General features: G+C 43.1%; 1 protein-coding gene across 4 annotated transcripts; it reads left to right on the forward strand.

Annotated features, from left to right (window-relative positions):
* The first annotated feature begins 2,285 nt into the window (after positions 1-2,285).
* cep170ba (centrosomal protein 170Ba) lies at positions 2,286-20,837 on the forward strand. 4 transcript variants are annotated; one of them, XM_014331986.2, is made up of 19 exons: positions 2,286-2,595; positions 3,477-3,614; positions 5,879-5,968; positions 6,741-6,819; positions 7,541-7,599; positions 8,035-8,191; positions 10,811-10,939; positions 12,009-12,500; positions 12,579-13,495; positions 13,657-13,815; positions 14,244-14,376; positions 14,496-16,079; positions 16,793-17,039; positions 17,348-17,471; positions 17,885-17,995; positions 18,080-18,168; positions 18,567-18,660; positions 18,747-18,798; positions 18,904-20,837. In XM_014331986.2, exons 2-19 carry the CDS (start codon positions 3,510-3,512, stop codon positions 19,122-19,124), a joined length of 4,842 nt encoding a protein of 1,613 aa, XP_014187472.1. In that variant the 5' UTR covers positions 2,286-2,595; positions 3,477-3,509; the 3' UTR covers positions 19,125-20,837. The 4 variants fall into 4 exon arrangements, with proteins under 4 accessions (XP_014187472.1, XP_005916998.1, XP_014187473.1 ...); XM_005916936.3 differs by having other exon boundaries at positions 16,898-17,039; XM_014331987.2 differs by having other exon boundaries at positions 2,287-2,595; positions 13,657-13,776.
* The last annotated feature ends 79 nt before the right edge of the window (positions 20,838-20,916 follow it).

Here is a 20,916-nt window from a genome sequence, read left to right on the forward strand (position 1 = left end):
CTTTGTGGCACCAAAAAAGGTTCTTCTATGGCATCAGTCTAAAGAACCACTTTTGGTTCCAGTTGGCACCTTCATTTTTCTGTGTGTGGAGAACTATTTCTGAAGACTAACGATAAGAATGCTTATCTAAGAGAGTTCAGGTTGTGCTGAAGAATAAATGTGGTCGTAACAAATACTGACTTTCAAATCTCGTTAGAGTCGTAAAACTCTGTTTTTGCCTCATACTTTATTTCAATGAGTTTGCACTTTTGAAGAAATTGCTGCATATATTTCCCATTTTCCAAAGAAAGAAAGATATGCGTGTCTGAAGACTTTTACACAGAGCTATAAATACATTACGTTTTTGAAACAAATACTGATTCAGCTGGAGATGATCTGAATTACTGACATACTGCTGTGTAGATTTACAAATAAGAAGTAACAAAAGCTTTAAAATAAACTGGTATGTAGTGGTAATCTGCCACTACATAGTGAAAGAAAGAACTGATGCAGGAGTTTTGTTTGTCTAAACCTCACTGTGATCACACCCCACAGATAAAACATGGCTAAGTGTGTGTGACAAATGTTCCAGCACTCAGCGCCTCTGACTGTGTCTTGGCCGTGTTCTCCGCCTCTGTAAGACTGCTCAGGTCCACGTCTGGAGCTCCACAGCTGGTCTGAGACGAGGAGAGATGCTCCCCCCGGGGCCTCGGGCAGATGGTACAGTCTCTGGAGCAGATGTTGACAGCCAGGGCTCACAGTCTGTCTTTTGGCCAGCTGCAATGCACAGCGCCACACACTGACTGCGAGGTCTGAACCATTGTGGAGCTCACCTGACAAAAAAGTCCCTTACCTGATTCCAAGTGCATTTCCCCAACACACATGACAAAGTGTGGTGGTGATGAGGTAAATGTGGGTGAAATGCACATTCCCACATAGATTTGTCTAAAGTTCTCTAAGCTGTATAGACAGATAAACAATATTAAAGTGCTGACCTAACGTGAGATATGCAAAAGCAGAAAAAGTGTAACACCAGCTGCACAGAAAAAGAACCACAGTTACTGTCTGGTTCATGGGAAATTCACACTTTTTGCTCTATCCAGTTTCAGTTTCCATCCAGTGATGTCACCGTGAAAGTATATGCTTCTCAGAGATTTGTCTCAGTGCTGACTCATGGCGTCTGTGGAAGAAAGTGGTGAAAGAGCAGGTTTTAATCGTAACAGAGTTTGTGTTTTCTGTTTAGAGGGAAAGCCCTCGGAAACCGGTCAGACCTGCTGATTAAAACCTCTTTTAGGTGGAGGGCAAATTCAGCTAAACTCAACCACATTTGCCTCACAGTGAACTTAGTGTTTTGGAGCACATAATGCATGGCCAGTATATGAGAACATTGTTTTCATTGCACTCAAATGCACCATGATTCAGTAAAATATGAAAGTGTTAAAATAAACTGGATGGTTTATACACCCAGTATAAACACAGAAAGTCATTGTGACCTTGTGGCTTCTTTGAAATTTCCTGAATGAATCTCGTGATGAAATCTTTTTTTTTTTTTTTAACCCGGAGCAGCTCTACTGTAAATTGAAACTAGAGCGCCATCTAATGGGTGCAAGGCTTCTGTCTTTGGATTAATATTTTTTATAGCCTGCCATCATCTCCAGAGTTCTGTTTCAGCGATTATCACCACCTGTTGCAAAGTTAAACGGTGGTATTTTGTGATATTGTTTTATTTTTAATTTAACATAGTTTATGAGTTAACATGCGCTTTGCACACTTTTAACTAATGAGCTGATTTTAACGACGAACTCCTATTGTTCGTGCTCTTAGAGGCTGTTTCTCCCAAACGCCTTCATTTCTGCTATTTAGACGGGAATGCGTTGCCAAAGCGAAACACAGGATAAACAAAGTCCGGTCGGGACATGAATAAAGCCGTAGATCGTCTATAAAAGCGGTTACTCATCACCAGATGGCGACTAGCGCTATGTTGTGCTGCACATGCGCGTCGAAGTTCTGAATTTATTTAGCCAATAGATAACCATTTACTTACGCTACAAACGTCAGATGTTAGAACTTCTCAACTGTATATAAAATAAATTAGGCCCATAAAAAGTCTTAGAAACCACGCAAATAAACATTACACATTTAACAAATTCAGGGCAGCCGACGTTAAAGAGAAATGTATAAATAAAGTAATAAATAAAAATGAAAAAATAAAAGAAGGTAGGTAGACATTTTTGATATTTTAAAAAAATATACAACACTCTTCCTCTGGACACGACCCTTAGCTTTCAGCTTGAAGCCGCCGCCATCTTTTCTGCTCCCGGAACCCGGACAGAGTGAGAGCTCTTACTCTCCTCTAACCTCTCGGAGAGAAAAAAAACGCTTTTGATGGGGACTTGTCAAGCTACGTCAGCCCGACGGGAGGAGACGCGTTTGAGGTTTGAGTTTCGTCCGGTTGTCATTCCCGCAGGAAGGTAAGGGTGTGAGCGAACTTTACCTGCCCGTTGTCACCTGATGAGCTTGTTGTAAGTGAGTGTCGGTCGGACGTCGAATTTCCAAACTGCTGTGGGACGACAAACACTGGATTCACTCAGGAGTAAAACGGAGAAGGCTTTAAAGGTGAGTCCTTGTTGGGGGGAAATCGTTTGGAGATAGCTTATTTCGTTCAAGCCGGAGGCTCACGAGCGTTAGCTAAACAACCTCCCCGACAGACTCCCAACAGCTCCCTGTTTTATCAAATAAAAAAATAAAAAAATAGTGGTTTATTTACAAGAGTGTAAGCAGCTTGTAATTTAAAATATAAACACTGGCTTGTATTTGTTGCCATTAATGGTTAGCTCGCAAAGGTTACAGGAAGTTAAACCTGAGCTGGAAGTTTGAATTGTTAGCCATCGTTACCTTACTCCTCACAGGAGCCATTTGCAACAAGTTTCCCGGCATGCTTCATCAAAAAGATAAACTCTAATATCTCATATCGCCTTTATTCGATTACGATATCTGCGTTTGTTACTTGTGTGAACATACTCTGCTGTGTAGCCTTTCCTGACGAGTGAAAATCTAGCTACAAAAATGGGATCAGTTTTTTTATGGCATTAGCTTGGTAGTAATACAGCCAGACACAACTGGTTGGATAAAAAGATCCTCTCATTGCAGTGAGGGTTTTTCTTTGCCCTTAAAAAAATGATATTCAATATTGTTCAGATAGTAGCAAAATATGATTAATCCCAAAAGTTTGAAAGTTCCTGCCAAAACAGAGTCATCAACTTTATTAAGTGAAATTAAACAAAATATGACAAAATACACAAGAAATTACAATGACTAATACTGCCTAAAAAGCTTGATATAAAATACTGGCAAAAATCAGTGAAACAAATAATTATAAATGGAATATATATAGCCTATTTAAAATGAAGAACAAGCACAGCAAATTTCAGATAACATTAAATTAGCATAAAGATTTTTTGCCATCCTAGATCTATTTGGTTGTCGTCTTTTCCCAGGATGCCAAGAAGGTCCTGACTCGCAACCCCAACATGAGTGTGACATCATGGTTTCTGGTGAGCAGCTCTGGCACGCGTCACAGGCTGCCACGCGAGATGATCTTCGTCGGTCGGGACGACTGCGAGCTCATGCTCCAGGTGAGTGTCACGCAGAGTGTCGTACGTTCAGGATGCTCAGGATAAGTTGCATTACTCTGCACTGATGTCTGACAGGACAGCTGGTCACACAAGTATGCGAAAAACCAGCAGGAGGCTTCTGGCATGCGTCACCTGGTTAGAAGGTGTCTAACCAGGTGACGGTGTCTTCACTCAAAGTTGCCCCTCGCAGCCTCACAAACAATGACTTAAAAAGTCAACTAAAGCATTCCCATGTGTTGCTTTTCCATGCTCTGTGTGCCACAAACACAATTTCTTTGTGGTTTTTGTGTAATATTCTCCTCCCATTTTCTTCTCGCTCTGTATTTAGACCAGCGAAGGAAGAATGTTGCCTCGGCAGCAGTTGTTTATACTTTCCTTAGTTTGTGCGTTATGTGCAGAAAAGCCCCGCAAACCACAGAGTTGCTTATGTCCACATTTAGGCGTCACCGCCTCATCTTTTTCCCCAGCTTGAAGCGATGCAGATATTTCTAGTGCTTGGGGCTTCTTCCTGACTTGGCACATAGCCCATTCCTGCCCTATATTGTCTTTAATGTCTTAAATGTTTTGGGTTTCTTGGGGAGTTTTTTTCCTCCCTCATTCACATTGTATCTGAAAGATTACAAGAAGAGAATCCCGTTTGGCATGAGAGGCACAGATCCAGCTTAAGGGAAATTTTATCAAACTGCACAATTAAGGACCTCGCCTTGAAAGTTTGGACTTTCCATGAGTACTAGTGTTTGATCAGTCTGTATCTCCATGAGAAGTAATTAGACCGTACGCCTCTACAATGATACTGAGTGCCTTTTGTTTCTAATTCAGTGGCCTGTTATTGTTTCTTAAGCCAGAGATACGTTGTTTTCCTCTGATAAGGGGTGCAAAGGGAAGTTAAGGGCTACAAGTTATGAATTCAGATCTGTTAAACTAATTGACAAATTGATTAACCAACACTAAAAACTTAAAGTAAGTTATTTAAAAGGCGACCAATTGAGCTGATTAACACAGGCAGTACAGACTGCCTCCGACTGCTGTTTATCCCAGTTAGGGTTTGGTTTGGAACAGTTTGTGACAAGCCCATAAATTGTCCATTGAATGACAGGGTTAATTTTGCAGACAAGTTTGGCACTCAGTGAGTTCGCTTGTGCTGAGGCCCTAATGAGGAGAGAAGAAAAAGTGAGTCAGTCTGAATCACTGGCTTAGCCTGAACTTAATTGATGAAGACGCATTTTTACTCTGCTTAATAGAATAGAATAGAATAGAATAGCCCTTTTATTGTTGTTGTACATGTACAACAAAATTGTGGGTACTCCACACAACTGTGTAATAGCAGATGTGTGCACAAAAACTTCAGCATTCAGAGAAGATTTTGGTAGATTAGGGCGAATAGTTGGTTTAGGCACATCCAAAAGAAAATTCCTGTTTCAATCCCATCCATCCATCTTCTTATCCACTTCAGGGTTGTCATCGGTGGAGAGGTTGCCAGTCTATCACAAAACTAACACAGAAACACCACAACTATTCACACTTGCATTCACACCTTTTATCAGTTTAGACTTGCCGGTTAACTTGATCTTGTGCATGTCTGTGCACTGTGGGAGGAAGCCAAACAGCTCCAGCCTGATGGTGGACCTTCTTGGTGCGAGGCAGCAGTGCTACCCGCTGCTCCATCTCATGCTTGGGTTTCCTAATGAAAATATTTGTGCACAGTTTTGTTAGTTGGGATTGTGTGTAAACCAGAATAAAGGACTTTTTAGGTATCAAAAATAACTACTGCGGCACAGCAGTGCAGTGCTGTTGCCTCGCAGCATAAAGGTCCCAGGTCTGCATGCTGACTGACAGTGACCTTTTCACTATAGAGTTGGCACGTTCTCTCTGAGTACTCTGTTTTTTCCCCTCGCAGTCCAGATACATTTATGTTAAGTCGACTGCTGATTCTAACGTGGCTGTAGGTGTGACTTTGAGCATGAATGGTTAGCTCTCTCTCTCTGTGTTAGCCCTGTGATGACCTGGCAACCTGTTCAAAGTGTACACCACCTCAACCCAAAACTGAATAAGCTGTTAAACTGACATAATTTCTGATAGACTCGGTGCCTATGGTGCATATAGGTAAAATTCGTACTGTCGCCACCTTCCAGAATCCCAGTTGTAAGCCTGGAAAATCTTACCTTGGGATCTCAATTTAGAATCTAAATGAATGATCACAAATTTCATGTCATGTGATCAAGTTGTCAGCACATCGTGCACTTTTTTCCCCACATTTGTTTCAGTCTCGGAGTGTGGATAAACAGCATGCTGTCATCAACTATGACCCAAATACAGATGAGCACATGGTGAAGGACCTGGGCAGCTTGAACGGGGTGAGTGGGTCTGTCTTTACTTCCAAACTTTGTACTTCAGCTTGTGCAAAAAACAACAAAAAAAGTCTCTGGTATCACCGAAGGCTCGTGTTTCAACTGCAGTAAATCCCTTAGTACAAAAATGTGTGTGTGTGCAAATGGTTGGGCAAACAGTGACCATTGCCCCCCCCCCCAAAAAAAAAAAATCTTTCGATCTCACCCTGTTCCCTCGTCTCTTTGCTGCTGTTGCCACTTCACTGCACCATTATCCAAATGAAATCCAGAGCTGAGCCGTGGGAGAAACTGTTCATTGTTCTCAGTGTTTCTTTTGGCCTTAGTAACTGCAGCTAAACTAATCAGAGCAGAACAGTACGAGGGCCTATAACTGAAATCCTTCCCTAATTACCTTTGTTTAGTCTGTGTAGAATGAGAGCTACTGTTTGGTGCACAGTGTTATCCTTGTTTCTTTACTTTTAATCATCTAAAGATAAATTGAGTAACTCCTCTAACCATCTGTTAGTTAAGGGAGAAGTTAAAACAAATTGATAAACAAATTGCACATGTTTCTTTCCACCTGGCCGTTTTATAAAAGCTTACTGACATTGCATAACAACATAATCTCATCAGAGTTTTAACGTGTTGGTGGATTAACTTTCAATGGGAAAGGTCCGCTGGCAAAGCACCTTACGGTATCCGAGTGCTTGGAATTAGAAGGCCTGTCACCTGTGAGTCATTACCTTCATTAGCGAATGAACAGTGAATGTTATGAATTTTGTTTTTTTCTGTTTTGCAGACATTTGTGAACGACCTCAGAATCCCAGACCAGACATATATCACCCTAAAGCTGTCAGATGTCATTCGCTTTGGTTATGATATCCTTTTTTTATACTTGTTTTAAACTTTATGCATTTTTATTTATTTTTTTATTCTGTTGGCTTAATCATCATTGGACGTGTATCATTCATACATTATCCAGACTTTCTGCTTTTGTTTTCATTGGTCTTTGGTATTCAACACAGAAAAGGACCAGGGGTCAGCAGCACTTTTCTCACATTTATTACATTTTTTTTCTCCACCTTGATCTACTGGCATGAAAATCCTGTGTGTTTTTCAGCCAGGATAGTGAACTGTTGACCGGAAGCCGCCTGCGCCCTTTGACCTCAGGAGAAAACTAATGAGTGGTGAAATGTATGTTAGATAACACAAAGCAACACTGTTCAGTGTACAGATACATGTAGACATGCTTTGTCGTTAGAGGTGAAGGGGCACAGTTTCGAGAAGTAATTCACTGCTATAAATACATTTATAGCTTTATAGGTGATGTCTCTTGATGTTTATCTGTTGTCTCATCAGTTTAGAACTGATAAGTTTCGTGATAGTGCTACAAGACAGTAAACCAGTTCACTTATTTTTTGGTTATAATAAAGATTTATTTGTTGTCTTGGTGCAAACGGAGAAATGAGCAACATTTCTGATTTTTCAATCAGAAAAAAGTAATGGTCAGTGCTCAGTATTTTCCAGTCAGGACATCTCTAATATCTAATTGTTTGAAAAGAAAAATATGTAGATTGTTTCCTTTAACTCCATCTGTACATGTGCATGTGTATATCCTGGAAAAGAGTCAACACAAAGTCCCGGAGGAAGCGCTTAAAGTAAGTAAGAGTAAGCTTCCTTTTTTAATCGTCAGTGCTCGACTGTCTTCAGCGATAGGTGTTTGCTGTAGATCCCTACTGAGAAAGACTAACATTATTTTGGTATTAAATAATATGTTAAAATAGTCACAATCTTCCCAGGCCAACTCCTACCATGGCAAACTAGAGCTTAATTATCTACAATAAATTTTTTCTTTCATATTAAATTAAATAACTTAACACTTAAAGTCATTTCTGCATGTTTGATGCTAGTTACTGTAGATGAATTCAATTAAAATAAAAATGATGCATGTGTAACATTTAGAAGTTGAAGCTTGAGTCTCTGGTGGATATTCTTCCTTGCAGTGTGTATATGTTAGGACAGTTACAGCTGTACTGATTGTTGGCGGAAGGTTTTTCACATCCTGCTTCCCTCCTGTCTGTGTGTGTGTGCAGCATGAGAAGTACACAAGCCAGTTGCAGCTTAGCATAAAAGCCCTGGAGGCCAAGGCAAAGGAGAAACTGCACTTCCAGCACTCAGAGAAGAGCAAAGACTCTTTATCCAATGCCAAACTCCAGGACAAAGCTGAGCGTAAAGCCCACTCCCTCACAGGTAAATAATTCTATCCACACAGTTCATTTGTTAGGAGGAAGGTTGCAGGTTTTATGATAACAGAAGTAGATAAATTGTTCTGGGTGCATGAGAGAAACCGTTTTAAATGAAGTGGATTTGAATAGCTTGGTCCCACATACATGAGGAAGAGGAAGTCTGCTTGAGTCTCCATGTACTGCATGACTTTGGCCATAGATCCCTCGATAGGATGATGGCTTCTCTTATTAAGAGCTTCCCTGCTGTGGGATTAGGATGCCATGTGAGTAGAGAGGCTGATGCTACAATCCTGTGGTGTCGGTAAAAAAGTAGATCTTGACGTCCCAGGGTTGCCAGAGTAAGCATACATGAGTAAGGGCTTTGCAGACAAGCAGAGGGGTAAAGAGTTAAGGACAAACAGTCTTATCTCAGTCAGACATGCCTGACTGCCGACAAGAGGAGCTCTGCTGCCAAGCACCCTGATGGTGGTTCAGCCACGTGCTGTAGAATTAGAAAGGTCTGTAGGTTTTTAGTCCCAGCTTGGCACTTCTGTCCATGTAGGTGATGGTCGATCTGTCACTGCTGATATTTCCAGTTCTCTCACACCCTCTTTACTCTGACATGTACTTAGTGAATTTATTATTTTACTCTATGTCAACAGCAGAACAGTCAGGGCACTGTTAAGTTAGGCATTTTATGAATGAAGCTTATTCACACCGATGAAACATTTTCCAGCTGTAGTTAATCTAGCAAGCAGCAGCCTTGTGCTTTCTGCTCCATAATCAGGCCTTTGAGCTTAGAAGGAAAACTACAACTGTGCCTAAAATAGGACTTTTCCAGCACATGCCTCATGTTTCTCATAGCTGTGTAATTGACTGCGGCACTGCGAGAAACACTTCTTTTGTTAGCTTTTTTTTTTAGTAAACATCACTTTGGAGCAGAGTGTGATTATGTTGCCTGCAAGTATGAGTTCATTATTTGCAAGCCATCTTTCAGTGCAAACTCTATATTTACTTGTTGCTACGCAGTTACTGCCTGCACTCAAAGGAGTCTGTGCCGGTGTGAAAGTGTCCACTGCTGTCGTGCTAAATCTACAGCCTCAGTGAGAGAAGTATGTTAGAGAAAATGAGTACACGCTTTTTAAAGTGTCACTTTCATTCATTTTGAGTTTGTTTGATGTAGGAAAGTCTCTTTGCCTCACAGAGACCGAGCTTGCATATCTCTGTTGACAAATGCTGATGCAAATTCAGTCTCTTTGGCTGAGTTTGTTTAAGGTCTTGATATGTTGTTTTGCCTAGCGTGGATCAAATGTCTCATATTAGGTTTGTTTTCTTTTAATTCTGACAAGCCTCGTAGAGAGGGGGGGAAAAAAAGACGTGTGTGCTTGTTTTCCCCTGCAGCTGTACAGGATGTGGAGTGACTCCAATCCTCCAGCTGTCTGCAGCACAGGACACTTCACTTGTACAGTGTGTGACTCAGTCGGGCCTACATTACTGTGCCAGGACCCAGGGCTATTTAGTATTGAGAGGAAAAAAAGAGGGCATGAAATTAACAGTTCAGCGTTCCCAGTGGTTGCTCTTGTAGTGGCTTCCTTTTTAAAGTTTCCATACTTAACAAATCCAGTAAGTTATAACAATAGCTAAAACAAAAATTCACTTTTTTTGCTTTTTAACTACCTCCAAACACAGTACCTAATGTCCCTAATAACTGCCACCTTTGTTTTGGGAGATTATGTCCCGTCTTTGTTGTACCTCTGTGTCTGTGCACAGTTTGAGATGCCAAATAATACGCTTAGCATAACCTTGCTCTGTGTACTGAAGCTGCTACACTCGCCCACATTTTCTTTAGCTAAAAGGGGAAGATTAAATAAGTGGAAAGGAATCTGTAACGTGCCCCTCTGCCTCTTCGGTCACTGTGTTGATGTCTTATTGTGTGTGTCCAAGGCAACAGTGGTCAAGTGCTGCTGATACTTGGGATTGTGCAGCCACATTAAACTCAGAAGAGCTTGTTTATCCTATTTATCAGGCCAAACGGCGGCTTCTAGATGATCTGATTAGTAGAGGCTGGCTGGCTTGTGTGGAACAGCATGCCAGGTTATATGGCAAGTCTTGCTTAACGCATATCATCAGCAAATTTAGCCAAGCTAACTAGTCTCAAATTTAAGAGAATATATGCAGAGACCTCTGTATACATAAAGCCTTTGCGTGCCCAGCTTACTCTATATCCTGGACCGATTTCTTCCATTTTTCCTATAAAGATTAGGATTAGCTGTACTGTCCTCACATGAGGAGGATTATGTTTTGGTGGTTTGCTGATACATCTGGCATCACAGTTTGACCTCCCTACCCCCACTACACTCTCTGTGTCATGGGAATGTGTGGGAGCTCTGAAACATCCAAAGGCCACTTGCAGCGTAAGGCTTTGTTTCTGAGCTCCAGCATTGTGTAACTTTTTATTGTTGCAACGTCAAACAAAACACTGTTTTGTCATGTGACTAACAAACTTATTGGATTATAAAACCAAGCAGTGGTTTAAATTCACGTCTTTGTTGGCTCTTTCTTTGTTCCTACCATTCCTCCCTGCACCTTTTAGTATATTATGTACCTGATTGTGTCTGTCTGTCTGTGGGCTTTTTCCTGCTAGCCTCCACAGATGCTCCGATATCCAAGCCCACGCCTCTGTATGGCCAGCCTTCCTGGTGGGGAGAAGATGAGGACCCGGCCAACAAAAAGGAGAGCAGAGGTGGAAAATTTCCAGAGAAGGAATCTCCAGGTCAGTGAATCTGTCTTATATTTCTACATGCAATCACTGTAAACTCCTTTCATTTGGTGTATGCCTTCAGAAGTGTTTGTCTTTACAAGCAGAATGTATTTTATATTAGTGATTTAATTGCATTTATTGGATATTCCCATGTTTGTGAATTAGATTTAAAGTTGCCTTTTTTGTGGCATTTGATGTTCTCTGTGGGTCACTGAGAGGTAGATGGTGTTAAGCCCAAGGCAGGTCCCTGGCTGTCAGTTGTGGACTGATAGCCAGGCCAAACCATGCCAGGCCAGTGGGCAGTGGCTGTCTGCCTCATGACGGATTATGACCATCTAAGCCGATGATGGTGATTGTTCTCCTCACGTTGCCCAGACTGAAACAGATTATTCCCCCTCAACTACCCTCCACTGGACTCTGAACTCCTAAAGTGGTATTTGGCCACACCCAGCTGGCATCCAAAGACCAATCACATGTTTGTTTTCCCAGCCTACCGTCTGGAACCCATCCATCCGCTTCCGCTTCTCCTTTTCAGGGTCGCGGGGGGCGCTTGAGCCTATCCCAGCTGTCATAGGGCGAGAGGCGGGGTCCACCCTGGACAGGTCGCCAGTCTGTCGCAGGGCCAACACACAGGGACAGACAACCATTCGCACTCACAGTCACTCCTAGTGACAATTTGAATTATCCACTTAACCTATCCCCACTAACTGCATGTCTTTGGACGGTGGGAGGAAGCCGGAGTACCCGGAGAGAACCCACGCAAACACGGGGAGAACATGCAAACTCCACACAGAAAGACCCCGGCCTGATGGTGGAATTGAACTCAGGACCTTCTTGCTGTGCGGCAACAGTGCTAACCACCGTGCTGCCCCACCGTCTGGAACCTTCATGTTATTTATGGCTCTTATTTTCAGGAAATGTTTAGTGGTTATGCTTTAAGAGATTTAAATAAATCTGAGTTCCTTTAACTTTGAGTTAGGAACTTCGATATAAGTGTGACAATATTCTAATATTCAGCACACTAAAAGCTTTTTGTGTAGTTTGAGTATATATAATCTCCTCATCTCTTTATTGACAACAGAACCTGCTAAAGATGTGCCCACATATGAGAGCAATGGCTCTCTGCCAGACAGTCAGGCTAAGCCCATCTTCTCCTACCGCCGGGAGCCCAGTTACTTTGAGATCCCAACAAAGGAGTTCCAGCAGCGTCCTACCAAGAAACCAGAGTCGCAGGTTCATGAAGTTCCAACAAAAGACACAGCAGATGCCTCTGACTGCATCTCCTCCACCCCCACACCCCCTGTGGTTCAAAGCCACGCATCCTTTACCATCGAATTTGATGAATGCACGCCAGGTAAAATGAAAATCAAGGACCATGTGACCAAGTTTTCTTTCCGTCAGCGTAAGCAACCTTCCACTGAGGTTGCTAGCACACCTACTGAGGTGATGTCAGCAGAGAGTAAAGTTGCTGACTGGCTCGTCCAAAGCAGCGCTAGCATGATGGGAAAGAGCTCGCAAGATGAAGATGTGTGCAGCACAAACAGTGACCCATCTCTTCTGAAGACCACCAAGAGTGAGTCTCTTATACACCATCTGTTTACTCTAGTTTTAGATGAAATACTGTGTTAACTTGTTCTCCTTCCATCAACAGCAAACTACCATGAAGACGGTTCTCAAAGTGATTCGGGGCACCCAGCACTCAATGGAAATAACTTTCTCCAGTTAGAACATCAGGATTCTCCACAAGCCTTGAGAGCTTCCCCACCACAGCGATTTCTCTCCCCTGACTCAGTGGAGCCTGTGTCTGGCTCTCCACCAGAGTCTCAGTCCCTTTCCAGTCTTGCTAAAGCTGAGCCCCACCAAGCCTTTGTGATTGAATTCATTGACGACAACCAGAGAAAGAAGCGTTCCCAGTCCATCAATATCATGGCCCCACCAGAACCCTCCAGTCTCAGGCCACAGCTGGAGAGAGTGAAGAAAAGCTCAAGTCCGACTGGGGAGAGACAAGTCACACCTCCATCTTCCTCCACTACTCCACCAACCCAACGGTACACTATCCCCCTGAAGGGCCCTGCTTCTATGGGCCCCCAAAGAGCTGGCTCTCTACGAAGGGAAAAGACTGAAGAACGGATCAGCACCAGCCTTTCCTCCCGCTCATCCTCATCTGTGTCCGCAAGACCATTTAGCAGCGTGGGCCGCAAATCTAAACTCACCCAGGAGTTTACTGCTGAATTACTGAAACAAGCAAAGGAGATCTCTTCTGCCACCTGGGAGAGAAATACTACAGCATCTAAAGCAGGGTCAGGGCCAGCATCACAGTCTGGCCAAATTACCACTAGCCCTCCTCAGCCTGACGCTCATTTCCAGCCTCAAACTTCCTCGCCAATTCATAAACCTGTCCCCCTCAAGGCTCCTGTTATGCCCCCAGCATCTCAAAGTTTTGAAGTTAAGAGCCCCACAGGCCCCAGAAATGAAGAGGAGGACAGTCTGAGTGACGCAGGAACCTACACTATTGAAACAGATGTTCACGATAAGGAGCTGGAAGAGGCACGGAGCAAGATTGACCAGGCAAGTTCTTTCACGTATGCTCGTTTTAAAAGAAATAAGGCAGCTTTGCTAATTACCGGTCTCCTCGTGTTTCTCGGAGTGAAGTCCTGAGCCATGAACATTAGCAGTCCTGCTTTGCCTCTCTGTGCACTTATCCACTTGCAATGCTTTGTTTCTGACAGGTGTTTGGTGTCGTTGACAGCCCAGAGCGAACGAACCTGAGTGAAGCAGAAACACCGTCAGCATTTAGGCCTGTTATTGTTCAGGGCAGGGAGGAGCATAGTCAGAAAAGTTGTGGGGAGGTGAGGCCAGCTCCAGAGCAGGGACAGAGTCTGGTGAAGGTAAACTTTCCTGCTCAGGGTTGAATGATGAATGGATAGATAATTGATCATTTTAATGTAACAATGATTATTTTCAGTCGGTAAGACTCAAGTGTCTGATTGCACCAATCGGGATGTAGTGCTTCCTTGATTTGCCTTCTTGGTTTTTGCTCTTTTTTCGGTGTCTCTCTTTTGATTTGTGCACTTGCCTCTTCTTTGCACACAGGCTCTGGGTTCATGATTGTTTGGGTTTTTCTTTTCTAACCAAATAAAAGAAAACAGAAAACCAAACCATGTGTTTAGTACAACATGTTAGGGTTCAAGTGCATACAACACTTGAAACAGATTGCTCTTTTGGAATTTATAATAACTGGAACTAAGGGAATTATATTTTTAACAGTTTTGCTATTTTTAACAGTAATGAATAACTTGTATGCCATCTTTTACAGGTTCAGTCAGGAGGTGCAGTCTTACAGGGGGCTCCTAAGTGGATGTCTTGCTGGGCCAGCTTGGCAGACAGCTATGCAGAATCTGGGCCTTCGTCCGGCCTCTTTGACATCCATTCCCAGATGGCAGAAGGGGGTAAGCCACCTAACCAGCCATTGCTCTGTTTGAAATGATAATGAGACACCCTGATGAATATGAATGATATTCAGCATCATCGTCTGTGGTTAATATGCATTAAAACTGTTCCACTTCAGCACGAGGCACAATCGTCCACAAGGCTACGCTCAGCCAAAGCCAAGAAAGAGTTCAGCGCGGCCTGCAGCTGACATCACAGGCGGAGAAGAGTGACATTCCAGCTCCCAGCATTCATGTTCATTATGACCCAAATTCAACATTTGATGTTGAAGATAACAGCTTGGAGATCCCTGACGCTCAAGACGGCATTCACAGGTTAACTGTGCAGGACGATGTAGAGCCTGACAGCCTGAGTGATGCCAGCAAGTCAGATGATGGATCTATTGTAGAGCAGAAGAGGAAGCCTCTGTCGGACCAAGAAGAAAAGCAAAATGGAGACAAGCGCACGCTCCCGGCCAAGTCTACATCTTTTTACATCGGGTCAGAGGAGGAGGTGGTGCCCAAAGCTAGAACTCCTAAGGCTGAGAGAAAACAGGTGACCAAAACCTTTTCAACAGCCACTCTGACCAAACTGAGAGGCAGTCAGGAGTCTGCAAGAGTCAAACCTGTTGTATCAGCTCCTGTACTGAGCCAGGCAACACAGAGGCCAGAGGGTAAAGAAGCATCCCCATTATTCAGACAGGAGAGCTTCACGAAGGAGCGATCTAGCAGCACCAGGTTGCCTAACATCTCTAGCCAGCCTGCTCAAAGAGATCTAAACCCTGAATTACTGCAGAGAGCTAACAGTCAGGACACGCATTCATTTCTCAAAGAGACTGAAGATGTTCTGGCTGTGCTGGAAGCCAAACTCCAAGCAGGACAAACCAACACTCCATCTCCTGTTATGGACTCTCTTTCTGGGGAGTCTGATGTGGATACCTCCAGTACAGTCAGCCAACACAGCAGTAAGACAAAGCCAAGCACACTAACAAAAAAAGTGTCGGTCAGTGGCCTCCAGAGAGAGAGGTCTTCAGCTAGCCTAACTAGTCAGGATTCGACTCAGCAGTCCTCAGAAAAGCACCGTACTCAGGAAGCAGAAAGGAGCAACAGGACTGAACCTCTGAGGAGGCCAGTCGGATTGAGACGCAGTGTGGGAAAACGGGGTTCCACAGACCTAAGTGATGACCACCAGAGCTTACCATACTCTGATCAGGAGTCAAACAGCAAACAAACACGCAAATACACAATTCCCCTTCAGAAGGAGGATACCAAGAGCTCCAGAGTGTCCCAGGCACTGAGTCGTGCCAACAGTCTATCAGCCCCAAGACCCACCAGGACTTCCATGCTGCGCCGGGCTCGCCTCGGAGAGGCCTCAGACAACGAGGGCACAGAGACTGATAAGCTGTACCAGGAGGCCAACAACACCCCAGCTAAGCAGCCCCAGGAAGCCAAGAAACTCTCCAGGCTGGATATGCTGGCCATGCCTCGGAAACGGACGAGCTCATTTAACACACCCAGTGACAACGAGGCCTCCTCCACCCCACAGTGGACAGGCAGAAGCACAGGATTTTCCAACCGCAGCGCAGAGCTGGGTGTCAGCTCCACTCGTAGGGCCTCTGGTCCAGGGCCAAAGCCGGGAGAAAGGCCACAGAAGGCAGCACTCAACAGAACTCCAATCACTCGTGTACGCTCCAGCAGCGCCAAATATGCCAGCAGCACAGCAAGTAAGTATAGTACCGGCACTTACACACCAGCTGTTCTTATATATTTAAGTGCAGGGCCTTATCAGCCATAAAAATGAACTCGGATTTAGCATTGTGGGAATGACATGCCTGCAATGTGTGTCAGACATGACAGAGAATTGGTCTGAAGCCTTTATAAGTCTCAGCTAATATAACCGATTTCTCAGCTCTGCAATTAAGAACTTTTTCATCAAACAACAGCTGTGTGTGAAGGAAACTAACACTAATATTAATTCTCCAATGTTCAATATCTTTCATCTGCACAGTGTACGCTCATTGAAGTGAAGGCTGGATTGCCGTTTCTTTATGCAGCCATGCTTTGAGAGTGTATTACTGGTCCTGACTTTAACACAATATGTTTCACATTACAAATCAACTTGTATTATTTTTTAAACTCATTTATTCCTATCTGTACTCAGCCGCTGTACTGTGGAAGTCTAGTGTTCATTTGAGTTTAGTTCAGACCCCCCCTTAAAAACAACAACAGTAAATTGTTGGAAAGTCATGAAGACTTCCACAGCATCATGTCTGTCTCTTGTTCGGGAAATGTTTTGGGCGTTTCTATTAAAACACTCAGTGGTGTTTTTTTTCTTTTTCTTGGTGGTCTTCTTTCATGGCATCTCTTTCTCTCTCTCCTGTTTTCCCAACTTATTTGTCCTCGTCTTCCAAAACTCTAACCAATTCACAACACCAAGGCTCTAGGAGACGACAGAAAGGCTCTGACTATACCTCTACCTCAGATGAGGAGTACGACTCAAACCAGAGCACTCCTAAACACAAACGCTCCCAACCTTCCTCAGCTTCTCATAGCCCACGCAATCCGGTTCGGCCGCAGCCGATCGTGGCCCTGCGCCCGAAACACCGCGGCAGAGACTCTGAAGAGGAGACCAACGAGGGAGATGCCTTCCACAACTGGTCCACACACAGTGCTGAGATTGCACGGTAAGAAATGTGACAGGCTGGGCGTTTCTGGTGTGAATACTTGGGTTTTCCAGCAAACGCAAACAGTTTTAAGCATTTATTTTTGTTTCATTAGTTAAGGGTTGTGTGAAAAATCACAGTAGATGATGATTTTTATCTGTTCAAACAGTTAATTTACTTCACTGCAACACTAAACTTGAATATATATTATTGGATATTTCCTTTAGTTTCTTGCAAAAATATTTGCATTGACTTTGTTGTGGAGAATTGGTTTAAAAGGAATACTTAAATTCAACACAATATGGATTTTTTTTATTTTTTTATTGAAGGTTGAGTCAAGATCTGGCCAAAGACTTGGCAATATTAGCCAGAGAGATCCACGATGTAGCGGGTGATGGCGAGCCCGGAGAGGAGTGCAGTGCACCAGGCTCCACAGCGGCTTCTTATGAACAGGTACCGTTGTTACCTTAAGCTTCAAGTGAACGAGTGAGGGCATTTTTGACGGCAGTCATGTGTTAACATGTGCTGTGATGTTTTTAATTGTAAAGCAATTTCCTGCTATGGATTTGTCTACCTCTCTTACAGCTTTGGTATTTGTTTTAAAGGAATTGGCTCATAATTGAAAATTATATGGGACCATTTATGACTTAAACATTTTTTTGTGGTTTCCACCACATTTTAAAATTTTACAGTGATTCATAGCTTATAGACCGATATTAGCCCAAAGTGACGATGAAAGATGATTCTAGTCATCTCTTTTTAAATAAAATAAAGGAAAACCATAGTTACACTAAGTCTTCTAATGCATTTACCTGCCATTAAAAAATAAAAAACGTATTTCTTTATTTCATCTTTTTCTTGATCAGCATGTTTCAGAGGCTAACAGTTACCAGAAAGTCCCCCCAAGTTCTGCACCATTAGGGGAAGCTGAGCAGAGCTGGAGTGACCGTGAACACAACTCCAGGAGCAGAGAAGAGGTCAGACATGATCGGTTGCTTCTCCTTTAGATATCCTGTAACGAGAGCTCTTTTATAAAAGTGTTTTATTGTTGTCCCCCTCAGGGCGTTGTGGACACTGCGATGCTGAATCCGGTGTCTCAGGTCATAATTGCTATCAGAGAAAACACGGAGCAGCTCGCTGACAAAATGAAGTAAGATACTAAGAAGAGCAGACACCATGAACACTTGTAACTCCTCTCTTTCCATTCCTGATCTGGCTTTGATGAAAAACTTTATTGATCCTGTCTGACAGCCAGACTGCAGTGAGCATCAGCTCTAATTTAATTACTGTAACTTAGTGAGTCAGCTCACAGACAGATTGGCTGACGATATGGGACCAAGAGCAGAGATCTAATCTAAGTAAATGAGACACAGATGAAAAAACTGTTTCCTCTGCTACATGCGGCTTCAGCTTGTCTTTTCCTGGTCGTTATTTGGTAATGTTTCAGACATCAAACGAAAGCTATGGCTTACTTTTGCTGTGATAAATTCTGCAAAATGATCAGTGTCAGAGAGCAGAACGTTGACTGAAAGGCACCTCTGCACACAGGGTGATGTTCCAGGACAGAGTGGATATCTGGAAAGAGATTGAGGCCAAGGTCGATTCTGAAAATAATGTCCCGTTTGCAAAAACATCCAACAAGGTTAGTGTGCTTTTGGTTGAATGACAGGATAAACACATGCTTGTAAACACTGCATGTTTGAGCCAAGTTAGACGTCTGTGTTTCAGGAAATCTCATCTATCTTGAAAGAACTCAGGAGAGTTCAGAGACAACTCGAAGGTGAGTCATTCGGACCCTTTAGAAACTATTTAAATGGAAATAATTTTAAAATAGATTTTCTTGTGGCTGATGACTAATTTCAATTTTTTTTTTTTTAATATTTAGTCATTAACACAGTCATGGAGCCCAGCTGGCAGCCTGGAGCTACCAAGACCTCAGCCACTGCAGTCTCCTCATCTGGAGTTCACACTAGCAAGCATTCTTCCTCACGAGACTGGAGAACGGTGCACTCCATTTTCAAGCGTGGCGGTGGCCCGAGGCCCAGCGAGAGGGTCAGGAGAGCGGCTGCGACCCCAGACGATGTCAGAGAGGGATATTTAGTCTGAGATCTGGCACAAACACGCAGGTCCAGCCAGTCCACTCCAAACAGCCAGGTGCCAGACCTCTGTGCAAACAAAGGAAACCCAAAGGAGGGAAGTGAGACTTCGTTCACAGAAGTGCATCCTCCTGCACACACAAACATACACACTACTGCACTATAAGCACACCCACCTGTGTAAGGATGTAACACACTGAGAGAGACCACAAAGCTATACTTGATTGTGTGTGTTACAGATAGTCGTCATTATTTGCCAATGTTGTTATCACCAGCACTTTTTTTTTCTTTAATAAAAGATCATCATACTTAGCTGCCCAGAGAAAAACAAGCCTGAACATAATCATCCCAGGGAAGTCTGCAGATACGTCAAACATGTGTGTTTAGTGACAAATCATCATGGAGGAAGTATTTTATTTTTATAATAGCAAGAACTAAAGTTAATACTCGCACATGCTGATATGCTGAGTACTCCATCCTCAGTAACTCCCCACGCTTATTGTTTTTTGTTTGCCTCCTTCCTCTTTGTGGGGTAGAATGAAAATGTATTTTTAGGGGTTTTTTTCCTGAGACACTGTGGTATTTTGTAACTGACACAGCACGGCTGTAGGTGCGAGTTAGTCGCCTTTTGTGCCAGAGTTTGTTACTATTACGCAATCGCTACAAGCCAATTTTGTGTGCACGCTGGTACTATTTCCCTCGTCGGCACTACGCTTTTGTCCAACAGAGGGTGAAAAAAATCCACTTCAGGAGTGTGCAATCTAAATGGAGGAACGGGTGTGCTCTATAAGTAAATCAGCAAGCAATCACAAACTCTGGCTGCAGCTTTAGAGTATTCCCAGCCCTTCTAACTTTTGTAAAATTTCTTATTTTTATATTTGTGTCAAACACTTTGGGAGCTTTGGATTGTTTTCCACGCCTCGAGCAAAATTTGGCTCCAAGGTTTGTCCAAAGACGAACACGATTTCAAGGACGAGAAATGTGTCGTCTTTATCTGTATCTGCACGACACCTCAGCCCTTCGAGTCGTGAGAGATGTAATGTTATTTATGACCAAGTAAATTGTATGAAATTGTTAAAAAAATTTGATGATAGCAGCTGATTTGTTAACGTGTGTGTAAATGTCTAAAGATCGTCTACACGTCCTACAGGTTACTTCCTACAGGTAATCTCGTCTTTTTGCACTGAGGTAGTACAGCGTCATCCCTCTTTAAGCCGATACGCTGCAAACTGAAAGCTTTGACTCTCCGGTGAAAGATTGTAAGAATCTGATGCTGACACAGGAGGCCGAAGCAGGGAACTCCCGCAAGCTTCTCAGTTTCCCTCTTCCTAGTCTGGACCATGCATGTGATTGTAACTGGGAAGTACCTACAAAAGTGCCACATTAGCTGCATGGGATAAAGTTTCATGCGGGCGAGTACAGTGGTTGTTTACAGACTCCAGCAAAATTTGAATGTTTTTCTTCTTGTCATTCTCAACCCGTTGCTGCTATTCATCTTCTGTGGGATAGTATTTCCACTTAGCTTTAGTCCGACACGGTCCGCTGAAGATTTAAAATGTGTGTATCAAATTTCTGTCCCCTGTTTTGGATCTTCAGTTTCTGTTTCCATTCCTTCCCTACCCAAATGATTTGGTTGTAATTTGATAGCTGTTATTTATGTTTGGTTATTTGTGTAAGATGTCAGATATGTTTTGTTTTTTTCCAAATAAATGTGATTAGTAAACCTGTTTTGCTTTTTGTCATCTGTTATCTCTTGTTACACTCACCCACTCTACCCCTCCCCTCCCCATGCTACAGAACTA

This window comes from Haplochromis burtoni, unplaced genomic scaffold (assembly GCF_018398535.1).
Source record: "Haplochromis burtoni strain Fernald_Lab_line unplaced genomic scaffold, NCSU_Asbu1 Contig_16, whole genome shotgun sequence".
NCBI lineage: Eukaryota > Metazoa > Chordata > Actinopteri > Cichliformes > Cichlidae > Haplochromis > Haplochromis burtoni.

What these genes read in the sequence shown, in the direction of transcription:
- cep170ba (XM_014331986.2), top strand. Translation starts at nt 3,510, where the DNA reads ATGAGTGTGACATCATGGTTTCTGGTGAGCAGCTCTGGCACGCGTCAC. An exon ending in TAAAGCCCACTCCCTCACAG is followed by an intron (nt 8,192 to 10,810) that starts GTAAATAATTCT and finishes TTTTCCTGCTAG; the next exon opens with CCTCCACAGATGCTCCGATA. An exon ending in TTGCAAAAACATCCAACAAG is followed by an intron (nt 18,661 to 18,746) that starts GTTAGTGTGCTT and finishes TCTGTGTTTCAG; the next exon opens with GAAATCTCATCTATCTTGAA.